Source organism: Polistes fuscatus, unplaced genomic scaffold, assembly GCF_010416935.1.
Source record: "Polistes fuscatus isolate 324 unplaced genomic scaffold, CU_Pfus_HIC Scaffold1, whole genome shotgun sequence".
Lineage (NCBI taxonomy): Eukaryota > Metazoa > Arthropoda > Insecta > Hymenoptera > Vespidae > Polistes > Polistes fuscatus.
This window is the reverse complement of record NW_025112997.1, coordinates 196,885-220,175: the sequence shown is the minus strand read 5'-3', so window position 1 is coordinate 220,175 and position 23,291 is coordinate 196,885. Positions and strand designations below refer to the sequence as shown.

General features: G+C 34.2%; 1 protein-coding gene across 1 annotated transcript; it reads right to left on the bottom strand.

Annotated features, from left to right (window-relative positions):
- Positions 1–20,796: 20,796 nt before the first annotated feature.
- On the bottom strand, positions 20,797–22,935 carry LOC122519828 (fatty acyl-CoA reductase 1-like). The gene is made up of 6 exons (XM_043639578.1): positions 22,766–22,935; positions 22,044–22,110; positions 21,696–21,941; positions 21,335–21,342; positions 21,040–21,243; positions 20,797–20,944 (listed from the first exon to the last, which is right to left on the bottom strand). Exons 1-6 carry the CDS (start codon positions 22,933–22,935, stop codon positions 20,797–20,799), a joined length of 843 nt encoding a protein of 280 aa, XP_043495513.1.
- Between the last annotated feature and the right edge of the window lie 356 nt (positions 22,936–23,291).

Genomic DNA, 23,291 nt, shown 5'->3' with positions numbered 1-23,291 from the left:
TCGTATTTTATCGAAAAATTTTCTAGCAAGCTTCCCGATCTTAAGTGCTCTCAGACTATAGAATAGTCCTCTGTATGCTCTTTTCAGCCTTTATTTCGAAAGATTTTCCAAGAATATTGCGGTTCATAACACTGAATATAGTTTTCGCGAAACGAAAAAGGGCCGATTTCTTGTACACATTGTCACGAACTCTTCGGAAGATGAAAAATCATCGATTTTCGACATGTTTTGAGCATTTTTCGCGTAGAATTCGATGTTTTTTCGCCAAAAATGATCGTTGCGATTTTGGGAGTGAAATTTTTTCGAGTTTTAGGTACTTTTTTTTCGCTGCCTGAGAATTTTTTCGTATTTTATCGAAAAAATTTTCTAGCAAGCTTCCCGATCTATAAGTGCTCTCAGACTATATATAGTCCTCTGTATGCTCTTTTCAGCCTTTATTTCGAAGATTTTCCAAGAATATTGCGGTTCATAACACTGAATATAGTTTTCGCGAACGAAAAAAGGGCCGATTTCTTTGTACACATTGTCACGAACTCTTCGGAAAGATGAAAAATCATCGATTTTCGACATTTTGAGCATTTTTCGCGTAGAATTCGATGTTTTTCCGAAAAATGATCGTTGCGATTTTGGGAGTGAAATTTTTTCGAGTTTTAGGGTACTTTTTTTTCGCTGCCTGAGAATTTTTCGTATTTTATCGAAAAAATTTTCTAGCAAGCTTCCCGATCTATAAGTGCTCTCAGACTATGAATAGTCCTCTGTAGCTTTTTAGCCTTTATTTCGAAAGATTTTCAAGAATATTGCGGTTCATAACACTGAATATAGTTTTCGCGAACGAAAAAAGGGCCGATTTCTTTGTACACATTGTCACGAACTCTTCGGAAAGATGAAAATCATCGATTTTCGACATGTTTTGAGCATTTTTCGCGTAGAATCGATGTTTTTTCGCCGAAATGATCGTTGCGATTTGGGAGTGAAATTTTTTCGAGTTTTAGGGTACTTTTTTTCGCTGCCTGAGAATTTTTTCGTATTTTATCGAAAAAATTTTCTAGCAAGCTTCCTGATCTGTAAGTGCTTTTTAGACTATAATAGTCCTCTGTATGCTCTTTTCAGCCTTTATTTCGAAAGATTTTCCAAGAATATTGCGGTTCATAACACTGACTATAGTTTTCGCGAACGAACAAAAGGGCCGATTTCTTTGTACACATTGTCACGAACTCTTCGGAAAGATGAAAAATCATCGATTTTCGACATGTTTTGAGCATTTTCGCGTATTAATTCGCGTTTTTTCGCCGAAAAATGATCGTTGCGATTTTGGGAGTGAAATTTTTTCGGCGTTTTAGGTACTTTTTTTCGCTGCCTGCGAATTTTTTCGTTTTTATCGAAAAATTTTTCTAGATTTCTGCCTTCCGATCATTAAGTGCTCTCAGACTATAGAATATCCTCTGTATGCTCTTTCAGCCTTTATTTCGAAAGATTTTCCAAGAATATTGCGGTTCATAACACTGAATATAGTTTTCGCGAACGAAAAAAGGGCCGATTTCTTTGTACACATTGTCACGAACTCTTCGAAAGATGAAAAATCATCGATTTTCGACATGTTTTTGAGCATTTTTCGCGTAGAATTCGATGTTTTTTCGCCGAAAATGATCGTTGCGATTTTGGGAGTAAATTTTTTCGATTTTAGCTACTTTTTTTTTCGCTGCCTGAGAATTTTTTCGTTTTATCGAAAAATTTTCTAGCAGCTTCCCGATCTATAAGTGCTCTCAGACTAGAATACTCCTCTGTATGCTCTTTCAGCCTTTATTTCGAAGATTTTCCAAGAATATGCGTTCATAACACTGAATTAGTTTCGCGAACGAAAAAGGGCCGATTTCTTTGTACACATTGTCGAACTCTTCGGAAAGATGAAAAATCATCGATTTTCGACATGTTTTGAGCATTTTCGCCGTAGAATTCGATGTTTTTTCGCCAAAAATGATCGTTGCGATTTGGGAGTGAAATTTTTTCGAGTTTTAGGGTACTTTTTTTTCGCTGCCTGAGAATTTTTTCGTATTTTATCGAAAAAATTTTCTAGCAGCTTCCCGATCTATAAGTGCTCTCAGGACTATAGAATAGTCCTCTTATGCTCTTCAGCCTATATTTCGAAAGATTTTCCGAATATTGCGGTTCATAACACTGAATATAGTTTTCGCGAACGAAAAAAAGGGCCGATTTCTTTGTACACATTGTCACAACTCTTCGCGAAAGATGAAAAATCATCGATTTTCGACATGTTTTGAGCATTTTTCGCGTAGAATTCGATGTTTTTTCGCCCGAAAAATGATCGTTGCGATTTGGGAGTGAAATTTTTTCGAGTTTTAGGTGTACTTTTTTTTCGCTGCTGAGAATTTTTTCGTATTTATCGAAAAATTTTCTAGCAAGCTTCCCGATCTATAAGTGCTTGACTATAGATAGTCCTCTGTATGCTCTTTTCAGCCTTATTTCGAAGATTTTCCAAGAATATTGCGGTTCATAACACTGAATATAGTTTTCGCGAACGAAAAAAGGGCCGATTTCTTTGTACACTTGTCACGAACTCTTCGGAAAGATGAAAAATCATCGATTTTCGACATGTTTTGAGCATTTTTTGCGGTAGAATTCGATGTTTTTTCGCCGAAAAATGATCGTTGCGATTTGGGAGTGAAATTTTTTCGAGTTTTAGGGTACTTTTTTTTCGCTGCCTGAGATTTTTCGTTTTATCGAAAAAATTTTCTAGCAAGCTTCCCGATCTTAAGTGCTTAGACTATAGAATACTCCTCTGTTGCTCTTTTTCGCCTTTATTTCGAAAGCTTTTCCAAGAATATTGCGGTTCATAACACTGAATATAGTTTTCGCGAACGAAAAAAAGGGCCGATTTCTTTACACATTGTCAGAACTCTTCAGAAAGATGAAAAATCATCGATTTTCGACATGTTTTGAGCATTTTTCCGTAGAATTCGATGTTTTTTTTCCGAAAATGATCGTTGCGATTTTGGGAGTGAAATTTTTTCGATTTAGACTACTTTTTTTCGCTGCCTGAGAATTTTTCGTATTTTATCGAAAAAATTTTCTAGCAAGCTTCCCGATCTTAAGTGCTCTCAGACTATAGAATAGTCCTCTGTATGCTCTTTTCAGCCTTTATTTCGAAAGATTTTCCAAGAATATGCGGTTCATAACAAATATAGTTTTCGCGAACGAAAAAAGGCCGATTTCTTTGTACACATTGTCACGAACTCTTCGGAAAGATGAAAAACTCATCGATTTTTCGACATGTTTTTGAGCTTTTTGCGCTCGAATAAGATGTTTTTTCGCCGAAAAATGATCGTTGCGATTTGGGAGTGAAATTTTTTCGAGTTTAGGGTACTTATTTTTCGCCTGCCTGAGAATTTTTTCGAATTTTATGGAAAAAATTTTCTAGCAAGCTTCCCTGTATCTATAAGTGCTTTAGACTATAGAATACTCCTCGTATGCTCTTTTAAGCCTTTATTCGAAAGATTTTCCAAGATATTGCTGTTCATAACACTGAATATAGTTTTCGCGAACGAAAAAAAAGGGCCGATTTCTTTGTACACATTATCAGGAACTCTTCAGAAAGGTGAAAAATCATCGATTTTCGACATGTTTTGAGCATTTTTCGCGTAGAATCGATGTTTTTTTCTCGCCGAACAAATGATCGTTGCGATTTTGGGAGTGAAATTTTTTCGAGTTTTAGGGTACATTTTTTCGCTGCCTGAGATTTTTTCGTATTTATCGAAAAAATTTTCTAGCAAGCTTCCGATCTATAAGTGCTCTCAGACTAAGAATCCTTTCTGTATGCTCTTTTCACCCTTTATTTCGAAAGATTTTCCAAGATATTGCGGTTCATAACACTGAATATAGTTTTCGCGAACGAAAAAAAGGGCCGATTTTTATTGTACACATTGTCACGAACTCTTCGGACGATGAAAATCATCGATTTTCGACATGTTTTGAGCATTTTTCGCGTAGATTCGATGTTTTTTCGCCGAAAGATGATCGTTGCGATCTTGGGAGTGAAAATTTTTTCGAGTTTTAGGGTACTTTTTTTTCGCTGCCTGAGAATTTTTCCGTATTTTATGGAAAAATTTTCTAGTGTGACGTCCCAGATGGGGTTGTCAAAAGGAGTAAGAAACAATTTTTATTTTCCTTTTTTCCCGGTCAATCTTTTCCAGAATTACTCGGTTAGGAAGAGTGCCCTGTTTTGAGTCAATCCGTGGAGCCGGACTTTACTCGGGATCTGGAAAAGGATCTTTTATCCCAAAATAAGTAAAATCTTTTACTTACCTTGGGGCTGCTGCTCGATAGGTGTTGAAGATTGTTGATAGTTGTTGATTCCGTCAGTGATTTGGATTGACTTCCCTGATAATTGAGGATTTTGGCCAACAGATTTTAATTCCATCACAACACACGATATTAGGTAAAAACAAAATATATTCTAATAACAGTTGATATAAAAATTATACACTGAGTTTACACAACTTATGTTCGCAATATTAGAAAGAAAACGACGTGTCACAAAGCAAACGTAACTTAACGCAGATATTAAAGATGCGAGAACGTAACCTTATATAATAGTTGTACAAAAATATACTCAAGATTATATCTTAAAGTAGAGTTGATGTTTTATAAGTATAAGGTTGTCGATAGACTAAAAAAGATACTATAAAAAAAGAAATTATATCGAGTATGAACTATAAATGAGCAAGTAACTATTACAAATGAACCATAATGAGCAAGAAACTATAATAAAATGAACCATGCGCTTAAATCTTTTCCCACTTTATACTTTCTCTCCTATATTTAAATATCGTGTTAGCTACAGATCACGTGATCGCCGTGCGGTCACCGATCACGCAAACACGCGCTTTTCATTCTTGGATCACGTGATCAGCGTGTTCTCTTTTATTTTCTTATATTTGACTGAAATATATATATGTGTTTATATGTTACAATGAAGGTTGAGAACACTTACGCGATCCGCGCGCGATCACGTTTTCTCATGCTTGGATCACGTGATCGATGTGTTACGACTACGTACGCAAAAGGAATAGTCACGTGATCGGAGTGTTTATTAATAGACAAAGAAAAGGGAATGGATCACGTGATCGGAGTGTTCTCTTTTAATTTCTTATATTAATCTTCAAATATATATATATATATATTATTAAATATTACAATATTAAATATAATAATATAAATATAATTAAATAATTAAATTATTAATTATATTAAATTAAAATATAATAATTTCATATAAATACATTATATTATTATATAATATATATATATAATATATATATATATATATATAAATATGTGTTACGATAAGAGTTGAGAACACTTACATATCGCGTAAAGTCGTCGTTAAGACGTTATACATGGTTGTTTACGAACGACTATTTCTAAACTCTTACTTTATTAAATTTTGTTTTTTATACTATTATTAGCATATATATATAATACTAAATTATATATATATATAGATATGTATGTGGGAAGGGAAATTAGATAAAGGGGCTATGAATTAAGATATGAATATTCGAGAACGATCATTGCTAAATATATCCGTATTTCAAGGAAAAACAAAGTTGTTTGTCAGTTAGGAAGGGATAGAAATAATTTAAGAAGAAACGTTAAGATAGGAATATTGGGGAACTATCGTTGCTAAATATATATATATATATGTATATATATTAATAATTTATTATTAATATATTATTATTCTTTCTTAATATTAAACGATGGTCATTCATGGAAATGCCTATAAAGTTAACAAATCGGGTAAACGTCGTCACTAGGACGTGACACCTCCCCCCTTAGAGAGAAGCAGGGAATTTTGATTTTGTTAATTGTCGGAAAACATTTCCGTTTATTCCCATAATTTTTGGTTAATTAATTCAGTGTAAAGAAATATTTTTTTTTAATTTATCTAAATTTTCTTATGTATAAAGTCCTATCTTTTCGGTTATTCGAAAAGTTTTTGACGAGACGGAAAGAAAAAAAAAATATATAAAATAAACATTCTTATGTTTCGACATCAATATGTCAAGTATATATTTATAAATTAGTACGAACTTCTTGATTTATTAATCCAAGTAATTCTTTGAATTGCTGATAGACGCATTTCTTATATATATAAGAATATTTATAAAAATTAACAAAAGCAAAATCAACTGATATATTATTAGTCGATTATAAGTATATGCTAGAACTTATGTAATAAATATAATTATAGAATCATACAATAATAAACGAAAAACTCAAATATTATTGTCCTATATTATCAATAGAAGATTTCAAACGAAATATATATGGCAATATGATTGACAATGAAATAGTATAGCAATTATAATAAATACTACTTGCAAAATTTTTTTTTTTTTTTTTTTTAATATGCGTGATTTGCTACGAAAAGTGCAGCATCGCCGGCAGCATCTGTAAAACTTCCCGCGTACTGGCCAAGTGCCGATTCGCCGTTGGCCTTAGTCCTCTTGATAATTTCTTCCTGTCCAGCTGTTACTTGATCGTTCCTGTTATCTTCTTGAGCGGTGGACAATCCGAAGAAGAGGCCTCGGTGAACTTGAATGCCATCAGGAAGGATTTCGGGCTCAACAATCGGTACGATTCTTGCGCTCTGACAAATTGAAACGTAACGAGCGAAAACATTTGCGTTTTCTAAAAAAAAAAAAATGGCAAGTTCTTTTTAGGCGTTTTGTAATTTTAAGAACGCATCTCACTTGGCGAAATGACAGCTATCCTTCTGTACTGGACGCAACGTGCTTGGAGGTGAACTATCTGGAGTGGTTATCGGTGAACCCAACAGTGTAGCTGGTAAAGATTTACTTCCTTTATTTAGATTTATTTCTTCTTCGACCAGTGTCACAGAAGATTGTGTTTGTTAAACTTTTAGATATCATTTGGTTAGATACATGAACAATGGATTTTCCACAAAAAGCTGGTTCACCATTAAATCCATCATCAGTTCCTTGAGATTTAGCTGGTTTTACGTTTCCAGTTAATGTTTAATAACTTGAAAAGGTACATTCAGTCCACCATCTCTTGACGAAAGTTTCTTCTGCATTCAATGTCCAAAATCACAATTTCTACCATTGGAGGTCGTCTAATCCCTGAGTCGTACATTCATCGTTTGTAGCAAAGAGTAGCACGACACCCTTATCAACCTTGATTCCAGGAATGATGTTACGTTGTTTCAAAAGCTCTAAGAATAGCGTACCGTTATTAGCCTTCTGATATAGAGTCTCATGGAACAGAATCACACCGGAGATATATTGTCCAATGACGTCCTTTGCCGCAGTAAAAATTAATTGTCTGTATGTTCTACGGTTATCCTCATTGTTCTCTATAATGATGTCCTTTAGGCGTTTACCGTTGTGGTCGTAGATTCGTCAGCAGCGAGAATTCCTTTTTTAGGAGCTACGATCTGTTCAGCAATCCTCTTCTCTTCTTCCTTTAGCTTGGAACGGCCTTGATGTACATTTTATCTACCATTTTTTATTATCACGATGGATTTGACTGTCGTTATCGAAAATATGCACAAACGTTATTAATTTACGTTTGGAAAGAGAATGCTTATTTTTTACAAATTTTAACTTTATCTTTGTGGACGATTCTGCTTCCATTCTTATAACTAATTCTTATTATTTCTCGGAAGCACTTCTAAAATTTGGTAGGGGCCAGAGTATTGGTTACCAAGTTTAGTGGTTGGTTGTTTTAAAAGGTAAATGTTTTGACCAACCGAAAGATTCTGACCTCGAGCATTTCGATCGTAATATATTTTTGATTTGATCTTAGCTCCTACCAAATTTCGTCTTGCAACAGTCTGAGATGTTTTAATTTTATTAACTAGATCTAAATAATACTCTAGGTATGTGCTGTCTAATGCTACATTTGTATGTATGTCTGCGGAAGGTATGTTTGCTTGTTTTGCAAAAACTAGTTCGTGAGGGGTAAATCTAGTTCCCTCGTGCGTACTGGTGTTGTATGCAAACATGGCGTGTGTTAACCATTTATCCCACTCGCTCTTTTTATTTATATAATGTTTTAAATATTCCACTAGAACAATGTGAGATCTTTCTAGTGATCCATTCGACTGAGGATGGAACGCCGTAGTTTTTATTTGTTTCAAATTATACTGTTTAGCTATTGCCTTTAAAAGCGAACTAGTAAAGTTTGTTCCCTGGTCAGTCAATATGGATCGTGGTGCCCCGAAAACATTGCAAACATTATGGACTAATCCTTCGGCAATATCTATGGACGTAGTTGTTTGTAATGGTATGGCAATGAAATATTTAGTGAGTGCGTCTTGTATAGTAAGAATATATCTATTTCCTGATTTCGTTTCAGGGAGTGGTCCGACTATGTCCATAGCTATTTTGTCGAATGCCGCTCCCGGCGTATCGGTAAGTACCATTGGTTCTTTGGACTTTACTCTTACTAATTTTTTTAACTGACAACTTGTACAGTTTTTGATAAAATCACTTATGTCCTTTTTTAAATTTGGCCAATGATACTTATGCCGAATTTTATTATACGTTTTTGTGACGCCTTTGTGTCCACCAATAGGCGAGGAGTGGCATTCGGCAAGGATGCCCTCTCGCAGTTCTAACTTAGGAACTAAAATTTGATTTAAACAGATAGTAATGCAGCAATTTTCTGATTCAAACGTGTTACATAAATTCTTTTGAATCCGAGGCCATAATATGCCGTCTAAGCTTTGTGTCTTGGCGATGCTTACAGATTTTAAGTCGAGCTCTCGTACTACTGAGAGCAAGGAACCAATTGCTTCGTATATCGTTTCCAATTTTGCACTGTTTGCGATGTTTTCCTTTATAGGGATAATTATTAATTTATGTTTCCCAATGTTAGTTACTTTGGCACGAGCTAAAGTCAAATCTTTTACATGTGGAATAAGTTTTGTTTGTTCTAGTAGTTTAGCACCAGTATCGCAAGGTGTGCCGTCTAAATCGGTAAATATTACAATATTGTCGTGCCTTAATTGTAGAGAGTCTCGTGAGACTCCTACATTTTTTGTTATCATATTTAAGTTATTGTTTGTTCTTGGTTGTGTCTGTGGAGAGTATAGTCGTTCGTAGTCACTAGAGTTTTCACTGTCTGTATTTTCGTCCTCTAGTGTTGGTGTTGCTAAACGTGACGTGTTGTCGAGGTCATCTGTGCCGTCAGCTGTCACGTCGGGGTCACTGTCCTCGTTATCCGTCATCGTGTCCTTAGTTTCAAAATGAACGGTACTATCGTCGGAATCGTATGTGTTTATAGGAAGTACTTTTTTAGTTTCTATCGGATTTCGTGATAGAGCGTCAGCGTTAGCATTCGCAGTTCCTGGCTTATAAATGATTTTGAACGTATACTCAGCCAATTTCAGACTCCACTTAACTAATCTTGATGTCGGGTCTTTTACCGACTTTAGCCAAACTAGTGGTTTGTGATCAGTTATGAGGGTAAATTCTCGGCCGTACAAATATGGCCTAAAATAATTCGTAGCGAAAACTATTGCCAATAATTCTCTTTCAATAGTTGAATAATTCATTTCAGCTTTATTTAAAATTCGCGAGCAATAGGAGATGTAAATCCTTACCGACGGGGCCTTGACTCAACACGGCGCCGATTGCATAACCGGATGCGTCCGTTGTGACGTTAAAAGGCAAAGAGAAATTTGGATATTGTAAAATTGGTTCTTTGCACAAGGCATCACGCAGTGAGCAAAATGCGTTTTCTTGGGTGGATTCCCATCTAAATAAAGCCTCCTTTTTAAGTAAATCTGTTAGAGGTTTTGCTACTTTTGAAAAAGCTGGTATAAATCTTCTGTAATATCCAGCAAGACCTAAAAATTGGCGAATTGATTTAATATTGTTGGGACGCGGAAATTCTTTACTGCTTTTAATTTTTTTGGATCAGGCTTTACGCCGTTTTCTCCTATAATATGGCCCAAATAAGCTACTTCTCGTCTGAGGAATTCGCATTTATCGGGCTGCAGTTTTAGATTTGCTATACGAAGACAATGCGCGAGTTTATTAAATTTCGCTTGATGCTCATTAAGTGATCTCGCGTAAAGAACCACGTCGTCCAAATATACAAACATTTCTTCGCCTTGTAAACCGGTCAAGACATGGTCCATTAACCTCTGAAAGGTTGCTGGAGCGTTTTTTAAACCAAATGGCATTCTATTAAATTCATAATGACCATGCGGGGTCAAGAAGGCTGTCTTGGCGCGGTCATCCGGATGCATTTCGATTTGATGAAATCCGGATTTCAGGTCAAAAGTAGAAAAATATTTTGCCGCGCCGAGTTGGTCAAGTATCTCCGTAATATTTGGTATAGGGTACGCATCTCCTACCGTTTTTTCGTTAAGATTCCTATAATCGATCACCATCCGCCACTTTGGGTTACCTTTTGAGTCCGACTTTTTCGGTACTATCCAAATGGGTGAATTATAAGGTGAAAGAGATGGTCTTATTATGCCATCGTTGAGCAACTCCGAGGTTTGTTTCTTTACTTCTTCCTTATGTATTGGCGGAAATCTATATTGTCTGGTGTGCACCGGAATGTCATCGGTAGTAATTATTCGATGTTGTAAAAGGTTGGTGCAACCAAGCGGTTCGCCAGGAAGATGAAAAATATCTGCGTTTTTGTCTAATAATTTGGAAGCAGATTCTGCCTCTTCTGTATTTAGGTGATCAAGGCGAAGGTGTGCTCTAACAGAGTCTGGTCTGGAGAAGGTTGGAGTTTTAGGAGATTCTTGAATTTTACTTGTTTTAGTTGGATCAGCGCAAGGTGATTCGGATATATTATAAAGGGTGTGCAAGCATTCGTTTAAGTTATCAACTTCGGATGTGGATTTATAGGAATCACATGGTAAACTTGGAAGAGTTCCTATACTATATGCCAAGAGTTCCAATTTTGGAGTTTGTAGTGAAACAAATCTCGAAGTTGTATTGATGAGTCTGAAATAGGCTTTTCCATCTATGTTTTCTACCAGTGCTTCGCCGGCATAAATTCCCTTTGGAAGCTGTATTCGCGGAATATAACCATCTTTAACATCGGCGTTTATAACGTGGCAGAAAATTACCCTTGAAGTTCTAGGTGGTATGCTAACCTTGTCGCCGACCGTAAATGGAATTTTTTTATTCTTTACTATAAGCACTTCCTTGATATAGTCGACATTTGCCGGAATGGAACGAAGGAACTCGTTGCCTAATATTCCATCTGTAGAAATAGGGAAGTGATTGTCTATTACGTGAAATGTGGTCTTCTCTCCGAAAATAACGAGTTCGACAGTACCTAACGTTTTTTGTATGCCGGGAGAGATACCAGTCAGTTGCACTATTCTTTCTGTTTTTATAATTGTCTTTTTAGTTAAATTTTTTATTTTAATCAAATTAATATCCGCGCCTGTGTCTATCATAAGTGTCACTGCTTCTCTCAACCGTGGAGAAGTCGCGGTGACACATGGAGCCGTCCAAATATTATTTCGTCTTATGTGTTTGATTTCGACGGGCCCGCTTTCGGACTTGCGCTTCGTGGACGCTCCTTGGGAGTGGGGGAGCGACGCGCGTCTTCGTCCGCGCCCCTTTTCAAGTTTCCCGAATTGAGATTCTCGATTTTATATTTAAGTTTTCTACACTCGAGAATTTGGTGCCCAAAGTTTTTACAATACTGGCATTTCTTTAATGGGGTCTTTTTCTTGGAAGGAGACCTAAATTTAGTAGGGGATCCAGGCTTACTAGAAGGTTTTTGCTCGGAATTGGAAGGGAAAGGATACCCATTCTTTTGCCAACAATTGCTTTCCAAATGCCCATCTCTTTTACAATAATTACAGTTAATAGTACTGTTAATTGGTCTGACGTTCGCGACGCGATTTTTATTTATCGAAATACCTAACTTATCGTCTTCCTCTTTGATCTGTTTGTCTATTTTAAGGAAGCAGATTAAGACTTCGTCAAAGTTATTATATCTTTCAAATCTTAATTCTGTTCTATAGTCCCGAGGCAGACCCCTAATAAATGAGTCTAATCCTTCTTTCTCGATTGCTATTTCCATCCCGTGTTCTAAACGCCCTGACTCTTTCGCCGCTTCGTCTAGAACCGACTGGGTGAGTTCTCTTACTCGTTCAAAATAATCGAGCGCGTGTTCGCCCGGTCTCATAAATTCCGTAGAGAGCTTTCCCCTATAATAACTTGATCCGCGGGAAGGCAGAAATGCGTCTTTTAGTCTATCAATAAGGTGTTCTACTCTATCGACCTTAAGGCCTTCCGTTACTAGGTATGCATGACCATTAAGTCTTGAAAGGAGTAGTCTAGTGAGAGACGCTTCTACTTCGGGTGAATAACCTGCTGGTAATGAATCAAGCGCGCGCCGACACGCCCTACAAAACTGCGTTACGGTGATGTTGTATCCGTCGTACTTTGGGACATTTTCATATATTCTATATGACCTGCTAAAATTGTGAGTTTTTCTTTGGCGTTGTCCACAATGCCAGGCATTTTTAATCAATGTAGGAAACAAAAAAATTGTAACATATCTGGCTACTTCACAATTAATTTGACTATTACACAATTTAATTTATTTATTTATAACCATTTTTCTGATTGTTCCTAATTTAGACTCTAATATCTGTACTTTTAATTTTATATAATTGTGCAAAATCAATTTAAAAGAATTGAAGTTAAATGTAATAAAAATTTAGGACACTTTGTAGCTTTTGATCTTATAATACTTTTTATTTATTCTGCTATGTGGCAGAATCGTCATAAGACCTAATGTAAAATATCAATTATTTTTAATTGGAATAACATTTAAACGACTATAGAAACGATTTTAAATTTTTACAATAGCTTATGCAGTTAGATAGAGATATTCTTCTCAGTAAATATTTACTTCGTCACGTTTTACTATACCTTTTTAACAACTATAAATGCTTATACGAATGCTATACATATTTAATTAAACAAATATTAAATAAAATTAAAAAGTTTAATCTTAGGTTTTCTGGCTATAGTTTTTTCAGATCTTTGAACAAATGTAAAAGTTTTTAAAGACTATACATTGCACCATTAACGAAATACAGATAGCAAATCTTTTGCAAGAACGCAGTAGTAGGATTTCGAAAAAAATTTTTATTTATTTACATTTCAGTAGCGAGACGAGTTAAAATGCAGTTTCCTTAACGTAATATCGAAGTAAATCCTCGACATGAAAAATTTTTTTTCTTGATTTTCTTTGTTTCCGTTTTTATTTTTAGTATTCTAAAGTATGTTTAATTTACTTTATACTTTTTTAAATTTTTATTAGAGTATGTGATATTAATTTTATAGTAAACATTATAAACATAGTTGCACCTGGATTATAAAGCGTGAAAAGTGCTTGAAATTATACTTCTTTTAACGTGTTTGAGAAAAGATGATAAAAATGAATTTTTATGATGCTTGAACACCAATCGCTAAATCTACATCTTGAAGTTTGTCGGAATTAACAATGCGCGGGAGTTATATGATCCGGTCTCTACGCATCTGGTTACCGAGCGGCCAGCGTCCTTATCATCATAGTTGTCAGTTTTCGTCACCAAAAGCGTGACGGTAAGAGTGCCGGTGGCGCCAAGCTTTAGCGTGACGGCCACATATTGTAGCGGCCTGCTGTCGATAAGCAGATTTCAACCTTATCCCATGCGACGACTGGCGCTGACACTCTCTGTCAGGCATTCAATCTGTAACGACGTATTAATCAGTAAAAGTATTTTAACCAACTTCTTTTAGTTTGATTATTTACTCACTTACATGAACAAAAATAAATCATTCGTTATTATTTACGTGTGTGAATTCATACCTCGTACACTGTAACATAACTCGGGCACATCGATTTCAAAATAACGGCATAAGGTAAATCGATAATTCTCCCTTAAATTTTGTTTGGACTGATAGGTATCTATATTCTGATATTTTAATATACACATCACGTGCTTTATATCGATACAAATAAAATTTATTTATGTATTTTAAAGTTATTTAATTATTGCATACGATGGTGATTGATATAAAATAACTGTGAATATTCAAAAATGTTTTCATAAACATTTATTATTCATGAATATTGGTAATAAAAGTATTTTTTGAAGTCAACTAAGGTTTGTATAATAATATATTAGTTTTAATTCCTTTAATTTCTTCTCTATAGTGATCAGCAATTAAAGTTGAAAATGAATAACCTGGATAACATGCTGTTGGATTTTTATACCTTAACCATAGGATGAATATTTTCTGATTTAAATGTAAGAATACCGATGAATTACAATCGTACTCTTTATCTTAATATTACAAAAGACAATAGTAAGTTGAATAGCAATATTATGTTCAGTAAACATACTTTACTGAGTTAAATATCTTTATTATATTATTTTTTCATTCAATTTATGGTACTCTGCTTCTGTATTTATATTTGTTATATTTCATACATAAACTACTTTCTTAAATAGTTTTATCTAAAAGTATGCGGCTGTAAGAAAAAGATTTGTTCCAGCATCGGATCTATGCATATAAATTTCATTTTCCAAGGGGTAACAATATAAAGATTTCTTTTAACTAATTTTTTATTCATAGAGATCCAATGTGAATTATTATGCGAATAGAATTCAACCACTGTAACAAGGAATAAGCAAGACATGGATTCGTTAAAAGGTAAAAAAATAATGTTTTTTTCTGATAGAAACAAATATTGTGATTCTCTTGAAAAATATTTATTCAAAGCATTAAAAAACTTATTCTATCTCCACAGATGATCAATCATTTTACTAGTAGAGAGAGCGCATTATTTTTACCAACATAAGAAGAAGACGATGGTATTGAAATCATTAAAGATTTTTGAAGACACAGTCTTCTTTTTATTTCTACAAGAAAGAAACCATGTGCATTAATATTCTATCAATAGAATTGGAAAAAGAATGCATCTTTGTGTTACTTATAAATTATTTTTTAAACAATTTCTTTTTAAACTATATTCTCTTGCAGATTTTTTGTGTTAGCCTAAAAGCTGCTAGACTCGTAGCAGTAAAACAAGGTGTTATAATTCACAGAGTTAGTGGGTTCTAGTCACCGGGACACAGTGTGTCTTTAGGTTGCGGATAGATGAATGGAGTATTTTTCTCGGATAGGGATAGAGGTTAGTTGCGAACAAAGAGAATAAGCAGTTGCGGACAGCCGATTAAAAAAGGCACTCCTGGTCCTGGGTTGAGCGTAGGTCTGATAAGCTCACACTGTAAAACGAATTTATCTGGTAACAACCAAGCATCGCCATGATTTCTGCTAGTGTAAAATTTTCCGGAGGTAAACTAGTTCCCTGTTCAGATCTTCGCATTGGGACTACCCTAGGAAATTCATGTCGAGTTAAGTTCAAGAACAAAAGAAATCTCAAAGTGGGTACGTAGAACGTACGAAGTATGTACAGATCCAGGGCGTTGCAATCGATGGTCGGCGAGAACGATAATTACGTAGCAGATGTTGTCTCGCTGCAAGAAACTAGATAGTCCGGGGAAGACTTGCTTAACACTTTACCGACCGGTAGCGGTTTGAATATACTATTCCCTTTTCACCGCCCAGATCGTCCGAGATATCAGCTCGGTATCGGCCTCGACTGACGAGCAGGAATATATGCGCTTTTCTTAAGCTCTGGTAAAATTTTACGCTTTGTGTTATTGTAGGGTAACCAAATTTAATAAAATCTTTTACTTTAATAATATTAGTGTTAAACAATATTTATTTTATCTATTAGAATTGATTATATTGTTACCAACAGATACGTCAAACCAAACCATAATATTAGATATCAGGACGTTAAATTCCGCGAATGTAGGAAGCGATCATTGCCTGCTATTAGCAAAAATAAGAATGAAGTTTAAGCCCAAAAGAAATCTTGCCCGAGCAAATCAAGAATCGAAAATAAAAATCGAGTCACTATGGAACTTACCAACTAAACAACTATATGAGAACAGGTTAAAGAATAAAATCGAAATAAACCCAATAAAAAAAGAGGATAATATAAATACAGCCTGGAAGAAACTAAAAACTAACATTTTAGAAGATGCATATGAAGCCCTGGGAACACGAAATGTATAAAACCGGGATAGAATGATCAGAACTCCTTGGATTCGACCAGAGATTAGGAAATATGCAAAAAAAAGAAAATAGCATACCTTAACTAAAGAACATTACGAAAACCTGAATCATACGAAATGTATAGACGAAACCGGAATCAAACAGCGACATTAGAAAGGCAAACAAAACAACACCATTGGGAGATTTTTTTCGAAGAGAATAAAGAGTGACTTCTATGGACTTAAAAAACAAATCTGGCGATTTATTAGAAATCAAAGAAAGGAGGTCAACGAAATGGTCGGAACAAATCAGATCACAAGAGAAACCTGGATTAACTACTTAACATAACTCTATAAATCAGAAGAACCTCAAGCGGAACTAAATACGCCAGAAATAGTAACTAAAAACGACATACAAATTGAGTCCAGTGATGTAGAAACAGCAATTCGAAAACTAAAGAATAGGAAGAGCCCAGGGCAAGACAGCATTCGAAACGAACTACTAAAATATGGTGGCAAACGTCTCACACAACAGTTAACATTCCTAATACAAAAAATACTATACCGACACAGAATACCTGATGAATGGCGAACTAGTAAAATATAGTTATGTTTAAAAAAGGAGACAAAAAACTGCCTACAAACTACAGGGGAATAAATATTTTAAACACTTCATTAAAACTAAAAACAAAGGTTATAACGAATAAAATTAAAAGCTTAACGAATCTAGAAGACGAACAACAGGGATTCAGATCAGGCAGATCGTGCACAGACGCGGTTTTCATCATAAGACAGATAACAGAAAAATCAATTGAATACATCAGACCAGCATATGTGTGTTTCATTGATCTGGAAAAGGCATTCGACCTAGTGAAGTTAAAGGATGTTAAACACCTCCTCTATAACCGGCAAATTCTGAATAATCTTATCAAGACCATAGAGAACATCTATAGAAACAATATGATCCAAGCAAAGATAAATGGCGCCTTGACTGAACCGATTGATGCAGGTCGTGGTGTCCGACAAGGGGATTCCCTAAGTCCCCTGCTTTTTAACATCATTATGGACGAAATAATAAGAAATGTAAGACTGCTAAAAGGATATAAAATGGCAGCGAAGAAATAACCATCCTATGCTATGCTGATGACGCTGTATTAGTGGCCGAAAATGAGGATGATCTACAACGTCTACTACACCGATTTAACTGCATAGCCAAATATTCAATATGAAAATATCGGCCCAGAAAACTAAATGCATGACAACATCAAAGACACCGTTAAGATGCAAACTGGAAATTGAAGGGAAGGTTATTCAGCAGGAAATGAGATTTAAGTACCTAGGAATAGAAATCTCAGGTATGGTGATGTTGAAGCAGAGGTAAGAGAACAGACAATGAAGGCATTCAGAATAGCGGGCTGTTTGAATGACACAATATGGCGAAACAAAAACATGGACATAGAGACCAAAGCAAGAATCTACAATGCAATGGTAAGACCTATTATGTCACATACCGCAGAAACTCGACCAGACACGGCGAAAACGAAACAGTTACTAGAGACAACCGAAATGAGAGTTCTTCGCAGAATAGCTTGAAAAACACTACTGGATCGAGAGAGAAGTGAAGATATAAGAAGAACATACAAAGTGGAAAACATTAACGAATGGATACTAAAAAGAAAAAAGAATGGAACGAACATATCAACAGAATGGACAACGGAAGAATTGTCAGAATTGCACGGGATAAGTTACCGGTTGGCCGCAGAAGCACGGGGCGCCCACGAAAACGATGGTGCGACAATTTAACAGTGCAATAGGCAGAAAACATCGTTACGAAAAAGCCAATTTGCCTAAACCAAAGAATGAAGAAGAAAAAGAAGACAATTTTTTTCAGTTTATTATTTACATAAAATATACCATAATCCATATAACAATATTTGTCGAATAAAGAAGTTGTTTAATATTTTTTTAAACGATGATATCGCTCGAAACAGTCACCTTTGTATAGCGACGTTGCAATATTTACAAGCGAAACCTGTTCTGCTTAGTTTTTTTTTTCTTGCACAAACTCTGCATTGTCGTTGAGGTTTTTTACATCGACCGCTTGTCACTATATTTACCAGTTTATGCTTTCCGAAATATGCCAGTCTTTCGGGATAATCAAATCGGGATGTGGTTCTTGTGGGTTCGGAATTAGGTCGATTCTTATCTTGCTCTTCAGTTTCGCAGTCTTTTATCAATAAAAGTGCCGCTTTGTGCAGAAAATTTTTATATGTAATCTTCTGTCCTTTCAGAGTTGTATATACTTTTAAGAAATTAAAAAGTGCACAGTTGATGAAGAACATTACGACACGTTTCCTCCATTTTTTTGTTTTCCTAAAAATGGAGTTATAGGACAGATATTGATCTGCGCGATCTACGCCCTTCATATATTTATTATAATCTATTATTGAAATAGGTTCTGTATGGGGCAATCTGATGTCCTGCTTCTGTTTCTAGATTCCGCCATTTGTGCAGAATGTATTGTCGAGATCATGTGTACGTTCCTTTTGCCATTATTCCATACTTGTAATAAAATATTGCCATTTCTAAGAAATTGATGTTGGCCTCTTGAAAGTTTTGCAGTTTGAAGTATTTGAGAAGACTCTATTCTTTCGAATCGTCTCGCACACTCTCAATTTATTTTTTTTTTAAATTTTAGCCATGTTGACACTATTATAGTAATTATCTTGATATATATGGTGCCACATGTTCTTATACGGTCTAATGACCGATAATACAGTCTCTTCTGATTTTTTTTCATCAGCGGCATACACACATGAGTTGGATACGTATCCTATACGAGCTTCAGACAGCACTCTGATCAGTATTCCGTATTTTGTGATTTTTGCGGGATTACATGTTTCGATTGACATTCTATCTCTCCACGGAATTAAACATCCATCTAGAGACAAACGTTGATCTGGTTTATATACGTTGTTAAATTTTTCCTTGAAATAATCGATGACAGGCTGAACCTTCACCAGCCTATGCGAATTGGGAGAAATATCGTTATTGTTACAAAAATGCCAGCTTTGCATTATTTGTAAAAATCTGTTTATGCTCATAACTTTCGAGAAGAACGGCGTTTCTATAGATGGGTTTGTAGACCAATAATCGTGGAGAACGTCCTTCTTTACTTGTCCCAAGAAACGATCAGGCCCAAAAATTTCTTCATTTCAGTCATCGTGACGTCTTTCCATTCTTTTCGCTTTTGATGTAATTCTATATTTTTCCACAGTTTGATAATGATACTTGAATAATGTAACTTCCAATGAATAAATTCACAATATCTATAACGCTTTCAGAGGAACTTGGCATAATTTTTACGCCAGAGCTGCCTTTGAAAGGTTCCAAAATTATATGTTTTTCGTTCGTTGACCATGTACCATTGCTGTCTTCAACGTTATCATTTATGCCAACGTCTTCTGAATCACTGTATATTAGCGGTACAGGTCGTCGCTTTCAAATCGCTATACTACTGCTATCGTCATCAGTACTACTTGCTGAACAGCAGTCAAGACAATCTGACAGGTCGTCGAGGTAAAACTCACCGACACTATCCTTTTCATTCATTTTTAAGGGCTAAAGCTTAGAGAAAAGCGCAAATTATCTAAATAAAGAATGCGAAATGCTTACTGCTTGCTACTTGTCAGTCTAGTCTAACCAAATCTAACAGAAAGATCAAAAGTCGATCAATCGACGACAGGTCGGTAAGCGCTGTGGAGCAAAAGTCGAATAATCGATGGCCGGTCGGTATGTGCTGAGAACAAAACGTCAATTAATCGACGGCCGGTCGGTAAAGTGTTAACACAAGGATTTAAATGCTTCACCATAGAGGGTCAAGGACCCATAGTTTTAGCGTCGGATTTATGATTAGTAGAAAAATCTTATCCACGGTTAGAAAAATTGAATTTATTAACGATAAGGTAGGACTAGGAAAATACAGTACAAAAAAGTGAATTTATTAAGGAATAGATGATCCAAAGGATCAAGGCATAAAAATCCATTTCATCGTATAATAAGCGATTTTCAACCTAAACAAAAAAATAAATCAAAAAATGATTAAATAAATAGGAAAACAAAATATTTTATAAAGCAAGATTATCAAACATTTACTTTCTGTAATAAATTCTTGATTCTTCTAACGTCTCTATTAGTCCATCATTAAATATACTCGAATTCCCCTAATGTAAGTTTCAAAATAACACTGCCAATCAATATCAGCAGCATTGAAGAAGAAGTTATGTTTATCGACGAGTGCTAGTTTCTCCTATAATTTTAAAACGTTATCGTTCCTGAATTCCCATTCATTAAGTGTAAAAAAATTTAATACATGTTTAAACTTTTCTATTTTTCTGAAGATGTTAAGCAATCTGAAAAATATACAATTATTTGATAATGTGCTTTTTTACCGATGATTAATAAATCGCTTGTAAATTTAAATATCGTCATATATTACATTGGCTTTCTTCCGCTGAGATAAGCTAACGAGTCCACTATAATAGCTGGTATCCAGTGCAAAAAAATTGTCAAAAGAAAATAGACATAATAGTTCTGTATCATCTGTAACGAGTGGTAAAATAATATTTGTTTTGAAGGAAATTTTATACACTTGTTTTTAAATTATTTTCTAAAGTAGCCCAATTTATTGGTCTTTGAACAGAGGAAACAACATTATAAATCGGAATCTCTTTGTCCGCAGGTAAATCATTATTTTTTCCATTTGAAGGACTAATACTCTTTAGTATGGACCTACAATAAAAGATTTTTTTTATACGCTTTAAATGTTATTTTAAGAAATAAACTAACAATTTATTTTAGTGATTTTTTAAAAAAGAAAAAGTGACCTTTTCTGTGCAACTTCCCATGCTGCCGCAATAATGTTATTGACAACATAGTCAGCAGGAATTATGTCGCAAATAAGCCTATCATTGCAATTTAACGTGCGTAAAACACCTTTCGCACTTCCAAAAGCAATTCCTGTTAGTCCATACAAATTATTGATCCAACCGGCAAATGGTTCCTTTTCCGTTGAAGTAATAATTGATGGCCTAACGATGCAAGATGGGATCTTATTGGAATATTGCCGTACAGTATCTTCACAGATTGCCTTCGAATATGAGTAAGTATTTGGTTAAGTACCTAGTAGCCTGTAAGATAATCGAATATGTTAAACTACTTATGTTAGCTCTAAGAAAAATGCAATATTCTTATTTTTTTATTACTTTGGGGTAATTAAATCTAATACGTCTTCGCTTAAAATCTCTGTCAATTTGATTATGTCTTCCGTTTTATAGGCGGCATGTAGAATTTTTCTTCATTTTTCTTATGTATGCAATATAAATATGCCGTTGATATATAGACAGAGGCCAAAAGAAAAAATGTTTATAAAACTAGAACAACATATTTTTTATTAAATCCAATGTCTAAGTAAATAAATTTCTTCAGAAATTATATTTTAAAGTACGTGATTATATATAAATCGTTAATTAGAAAAAAGTACCTCTAAACTTTTCATCTCCTGGGCAAGCAAGAGCAGATCCCTTGTTCCTCTAATATTCGTATTAACTATAAAACGAATATTATCCATAAAACGCACGAATGCTGCGCTGCGGAAAATCAAATTGGTATCTTGAATACGTTTACGATCTTCCTCCGACAAACCTAAATTCAATTGATTCATGTCTCCTTCTATGAGAATAATCTTTTTTTCGACATCTTTCTGCTGTTTCTTCAATCTTTTGAAAATCTAAAAATTTAAATATACACCATAATATCGGTGATTTGTTTCATAAGTATAGCAATAATATGTAGAATGTTTGTAACTTTACTCAAAACATCATAGAAATACTATTTGAATCAAGTATTCGGATCTTGCTGTTTCTTTGCTCTTATTAGCAAATAAACCGTTTTTATGTCTGGACAAAATCTAATAAAAATAGAAATAGATTTTTACAAAAAGTTCTTACAAGGGAAACATACACTGGGATACTCACGGATTTTATCGAGTTTGGTATATTAGCAGTATACTTTTAGGGTGTTATCGTGGTAAAGGGTTTTTTCAAAATGCCTATTAAATTTGGGAAAGAATTGAAGAAAAAAGTTTTAAACTTTTAATTTTTGTTGTTTTTATAAAAATTACGTTATTTATAAAAAAATTACTTTTCTTTATTAATAATTATTAAACTATTGTTGTTCAGTATCAGTATGGATTTAAATTCCTGTTTTAGTTTTAGATATTTCTTAAACTAATGCAGAGAAGTATAATTCCTACTATCATTTCACTATTATTTCAAAAATTTATCTAGAAGAAAATATCTCTCAAAAACAATTTAATTACGTAAAACAAGTGCATACATAAGTAAAACGTGCATACATAAGTAAAACGTGCATACATAAGTAAAACCACTAGTTTATTTTTTATTTCCAACCATATAAACCTCTTGGAGCATTATAATTCAAAATTACTCAAAATAACAACAAGTTTATCTTACATATCATATATTATATGATTATAATTCTATGAATGTGTAAGTTTAATCGAGAATGAAAACAAATGTTAAACATTGTTACCTCAAAAGCTTTTCCATTAGAAGCCTTCCTAAAAATCCTAAACCTCCTGTTATGAACATTTTTTTTCCAGAATAAAATGTAGCTATTTCACTTCGTTTATTATCAAAATTCGGTTTTTCTACCATAGAAAACAGTTCCTCTTGATACGTTTTACCGCTCAGTGACGCCATTTTTTTATTATTCTACATACAAACAAAGAAAGAAGTTTGGATAAATAAATTTGATAAATAAATTCTTAGTAAGTTTTCAAGATAAAAAAATATTTATAAGTCATCACTTATAAAAAAATAGACGCATTTTATAATGATTAGGATTATAGTTTTTACTCTTTCAGATTTCTCAACTATTTAGTTTGAATTAATTTTCAAATCAACAATTTACAATCTATTTTAATAAAAAGCATAAATTAATAATCTATTTCATTTGCTCTTTTATCTTATTTACATTAAAGTTTTACTTTTTTTGACTTTTAATCAGAAAGATATAGAAGGTTGAAAAGTACAAAATTTACCTATTTATCTCAAAA